Genomic DNA, 5,139 nt, shown 5'->3' on the forward strand with positions numbered 1-5,139 from the left:
TAAACCCTAAACCCTAAACCCTAAACCCTAAACCCTAAACCCTATACCCTATAAACCCTAAACCCTAAACCCTATAAACCCTAAACCCTATAAACCCTATAAACCCTAAACCCTATAAACCCTAATCCCTAAAAACCCTAATCCCTAAACCCTAATCCCTAATCCCTAAACCCCAAACCCCAAACCCCAAACCCCAAACCCCAAACCCCAAACCCCAAACCCCAAAACCCAAACCCCAAAACCCTAAAAAACCCTAAAAAAACCCTAAAAAACCCTAAACCCTAAACCCTAAACCCTAAACCCTAAAAACCCTAAAAAACCCTAAAAAACCCTAAACCCTAAACCCTAAAAACCCTAAAAAACCCTAAAAAACCCTAAACCCTAAACCCTAAACCCCTAAAACCCTAAACCCTAAACCCTAAACCCCTAAAACCCTAAACCCCCAAACCCTAAACCCCTAAACCCCTAAACCCTAAACCCCTAAAACCCTAAACCTTAAACCCTAAACCCCCAAACCCGAAACCCCTAAACCCCCAAACCCGAAACCTCGAAACCCCAAACCCCAAACCCGAAACCCCAAACCCCAAACCCCAAACCCCAAACCCTAAACCCGAAACCCGAAACCCCAAACCCGAAACCCCAAACCCGAAACCCGAAACCCCAAACCCCAAACCCGAAACCTGAAACCCCAAACCCGAAACCCTACACCCTAAACCCTAAACCCTAAACCCCAAACCGTAAACCCCAAACCCCAAACCCCAAACCCCAAACCCTAAACCCCAAACCCGAAACCCCAAACCCGAAACCCCAAACCCGAAACCCGAAACCCCAAACCCCAAACCCGAAACCTGAAACCCCAAACCCGAAACCCTACACCCTAAACCCTAAACCCTAAACCCCAAACCGTAAACCCCAAACCCCAAACCCCAAACCCCAAACCCCAAACCCCAAACCCCAAACCCCAAACCCTAAAACCCTAAACCCTCGAACCCTAGAACCCTAGAACCCTCAACATGAAGTTTTGTGGTGGATTGTTTAGTTTAAGAATGAATAAATAAATCTAGAATTTAAATCAAAATGATCAAAAGTGTACAATACTGAATGTCCACTTTTCCTCGTCGCGAATCTGGGAGTTGAAACAAGATTTCACCGTCTCCATCGAATTAGCTGTTCCATAAAAGATAAAATTCTTCACCTTCTTTACCGAACTCGAAGCATCAGTTATTTTCATCTTTACTACATTTTAAGAATGAGAAAAAATATTATATCTTAGGAAGGCGTAAGAGGGCTATAGTGCCTTTGTTTTCTTGTGTCTGGTTTTGGGTCTAGAGGAATAGGCTTGTGGGGTTTTGCAGCAAGATTACGAAGTTTACCCTCAACTTGAAAAATTGTTGAACTTTTCACCCTTTGATAAGAGAACGAGAGAGAAAAGCACTCCAACCAAGTGGCACCAACAAAAAGAATACGCGTGGATAATCCAATATCCAATTCTGAAAACTAATCCAACTACCTCCATTCATTTCCATGGTACGGGCCTCTGTCAAAAACGAAATTCCTCAAAGAATTCTCCCACTTCGCTCTATCCATCACCATTCTTCGCACTCCGTTAGAGACTCGCAGTTATGGAGATCGCATCATTAACCAGCAGCAACAGAGCGGCTTCATTCATCTACTCTTATCCACCCAAAACGAAGTCAAAAAATCAAAATCCTTCTACCTTCTCGCCTCTCCATGTACACGCCATGGCCGCCGAGAAACCTCCCTCTTCTGCTCTCAAAACCCTCAGCTCCAAGAAGGTCAATTTCTTTTTCAACTAATTGTCAATTCGTATTCAATTCTGGTAAAGCCAACACTGAAGACCCAAATTCTGCAGATAAACTCCACGGTGTTCCCTCTCGGTGAGAAAGGGCCGAGGAGCAGCATCTCGCTGTCGACATCGCCGCCGATTAAGCTACTGACAAGAGTGGAGCAATTGAAGCTCCTGAGCAAAGCGGAGAAGGCCGGGCTGCTGTCTGCGGCGGAGAAGGCTGGGTTATCTCTGTCGTCGATTGAGAAATTAGGACTTCTGTCCAAGGCTGAGGAGCTGGGGATCTTATCGGCGGCGACGGATCCGGGAACTCCCGGGGCGCTGCTGAGCCTGAGCTTAGGGCTGTTGCTTTTAGGGCCTTCGTGTGTGTATTTGGTGCCGGAGGACAGTGTTTGGGAAATTGTGTTGCAGGCGGCGGCAGCTCTGGTCTCCGTCGTGGGCGGCTCCGCGGCTTTTGCTGCGTCGAATTTGGTGTCCAAGTTGCAGAGATCGAATTGAATTCCGGTGTTGGAGTTTCCCGGCCAATGGAACTGTACGCAGTATCATGTTTCCTTATCTCACGTCGTCGTTTGTAATCTGCAATTATTGAATTTCATCATTTTCCATCGGATTAAAATGGCGATATGTTATCGGAAATATTGCTGTCTCAAATTTACATCAAATTCGAAATGAAGAAAACAAAAACACACACATACAAATCTATACTATATTCGGACTTAGAACGATCAAGAATAAATATATGCATTTGTTCAAAATTAAATAAAGAAAAACATAAAGATTACCACTAATTTCTCTCAATCTCCTTAATTAAATTTGTAAACATTTATTCATGTAAATAAATTTTAAAAAACACACACACACACACACAACAATTAAATAGAAACATTTTATAAAATGTCCATGGGTGGAGTGAGGCAGAGAAGGGAAAGACTTTCTCATCCCATCTCACCTCTTATTTCAATTTCATCCCAATAAATTTTTCATTTCTGTTTGTGTATCCAGATCGATGAAAACTTGGCAATTTGCCAGCCAAATATTTTAAAATTCAACAGTTTTTCAAGTTGAGGGTAAATTCGTAAACTTGCTGTACAAGCCCACAAGCCCACAAGCCAATTCCTCTAGACTTGCAACCACACCCCAGAAACCCAAAACCCTAACGCCCTCACACGCCTTCCTCTCTGTAGTACAAGCGAAAATGGGTGACGCTTCGAGTTCGGTGAAGAAGGTGAAGAATTTTATCTTTTCCGGAACAGCTAATTCGGTGGAGACGGTGAAATCTTTTTTCAATTCCCAGGTTCATGACGAGGAAAAGTGGGCCTTGAACATGGTACTCCTCTCATCATTTTGATTTCAATTCAAAAATTATTTCGTCCTTCTTAATCCGGACTTTCCCCGCAAAACTTCTTAGTTTGATTTATAGGACTGGGCTACAACCTTTTTATTGTTTTTATTTGTTTCTCTATTCGGTAGCTGAGGAAGTTTGTGAAATCATGGGATTTTTGTTCATTTCCGGCTCCAGATTACAGAATGTCGATCCTTTAATGGAAATGCTAATTTTGGAGTCCGACACTAGTAGACTTAAGTTATCCTCGCCGTTATAATTAAAGAAATTTCTGTGGGAAAGCTAATTTTTCTTGGAGATAGGTCTTTACAACATTTTGTCATATTAAAGAAATTAAATATTTTACAAAGCTTTTGAGGCTTATGCCTCAAAGCTTTTCTCAAGCCAACGTCATTTTTTAGCCTCGCGGTTGGCACCTTGTTTGGATCTTTAGAGGCTTGCATCTTAATGAAAACGCACCAAAGGTAAAATTGTTTACACCTTGTCTAATGATTTGAAGAATGATACTAATTTGCTGCTCTATGCTTAAAAAATATAAAGGCTCCTTTGCGTTTCAAATGTTAATACGTGAGTTGTGGCAATGCAACTATAAGTAGTTTTATTTCCTAGGATTTAAAAACATTGAAGACTATAAGTGATAATAACGGTGATGTTGAGGATGACATTTTAGAATTTTTAATGAAGTGGAAAATTGGAATTGAGAGGGTTGTGCACTTTTATATAAAGTATTATATGTAGCAACTCTTGATCATACACTTTTACGATTTGCACAATTAGTTTTTTTTTATTAAATTTGAGGCTTGCTCCTCATACCACTTCAAGAGAAAAAAAGCCTCGTGGCTGCCTTTAGCCTTTAGCTTATAGAATGTTTGTTCAAATTGAATAATATGCAGAAAGTTATGATTTGTTCCGTCTTTCTGAGTTTTGGGTAAGAGTTTCCAATGCATGATAATTATCTTATATCTTGTGCCAGTGGAATATGCGTCATTCCATCTTATCGACCTGAATATGATAATTATCTCATCATAGCTGTCGCTGCAAGTAACTATGAAATCTGAATGCATTAAAAAACTGCTTTGGCATTAAGAAGAGGGATGCGTGCCTAGAATTGGTTGTAACAGAGCATTTTTACTGCCTTATTTCATTATTTAGCGCTTGGGAGAACTATTGTTTGAGTAAGATTTCAGAGAGGAAATTCATGGTTATGTGAATTCTTTTTTTGTATGAACATCACTTCTAAAGAGATGTATCTTTGTCATTTTTGCTTATATTTTAGTATTTTTGAATTATGCAGAACTGCATTTCAACTTCCTCTTTGTTGTTGCAGAAATTGCTTCGTGCAGCTGGAATGTTTGCAGGATCCATCCTTCTCATGCGAAATTATGGTGATCTTATGGCAATATGAGAGAGTTAACGAAGGTGCAGCAATTCTTTAGCTCATAACTTATCTCTATTTCTGAGCTTGTTATAACTCTCTTCAATTTCGGATAAGAAGTTTCAATTTTTTCTCTCTTGGTAATGTTGTAATCGATGAGAATGTTTCCTTTTTTTCTTCTTTGAAGTAGGTTTTTTTTTTTTTTTTCTTTTTCACCTAAAATAGATGGAAATATGAACTGAAACCCAAAACACTTGGTAAGACCTTCAAAACTAGAACACTACCTTCTTCCTCCCCAGAGAAAGAGAATTCTTTTTTGCTTTCTCACTTCAAGAATGGCATGCGGATTGTGCAGTGCAAATTTTGATGCATTGGTGCCTTGCTTTGTTCTTCTGCCATATGACAATTACAACTTGTATAAGAAAAGTACATTTCACTCGCTTCAATCATTATTTATTTTGCCATTATGGACTCCACTTCTAAATCTAGGATAATATCCGTCAAAAAAAAAGCTGATGACTGAAATAGTTCCTTCCTGTAAAGATTATGAATATTCAAAACATATGAAGAGTCGTTACTTTTTTTTTTTTTTTTTTTTTTTTTTTTTTTTTTTTT

General features: G+C 39.7%; 1 protein-coding gene across 1 annotated transcript; it reads left to right on the forward strand.

Annotated features, from left to right (window-relative positions):
* Nucleotides 1-1,507: 1,507 nt before the first annotated feature.
* LOC111456768 lies at nucleotides 1,508-2,443 on the forward strand. Its single transcript, XM_023098757.1, has 2 exons — nucleotides 1,508-1,796; nucleotides 1,874-2,443. Exons 1-2 carry the CDS (start codon nucleotides 1,623-1,625, stop codon nucleotides 2,303-2,305), a joined length of 606 nt encoding a protein of 201 aa, XP_022954525.1. The 5' UTR covers nucleotides 1,508-1,622; the 3' UTR covers nucleotides 2,306-2,443.
* Nucleotides 2,444-5,139: the final 2,696 nt, after the last annotated feature.

This window comes from Cucurbita moschata, unplaced genomic scaffold (assembly GCF_002738365.1).
Source record: "Cucurbita moschata cultivar Rifu unplaced genomic scaffold, Cmos_1.0 Cmo_Scf00019, whole genome shotgun sequence".
NCBI lineage: Eukaryota > Viridiplantae > Streptophyta > Magnoliopsida > Cucurbitales > Cucurbitaceae > Cucurbita > Cucurbita moschata.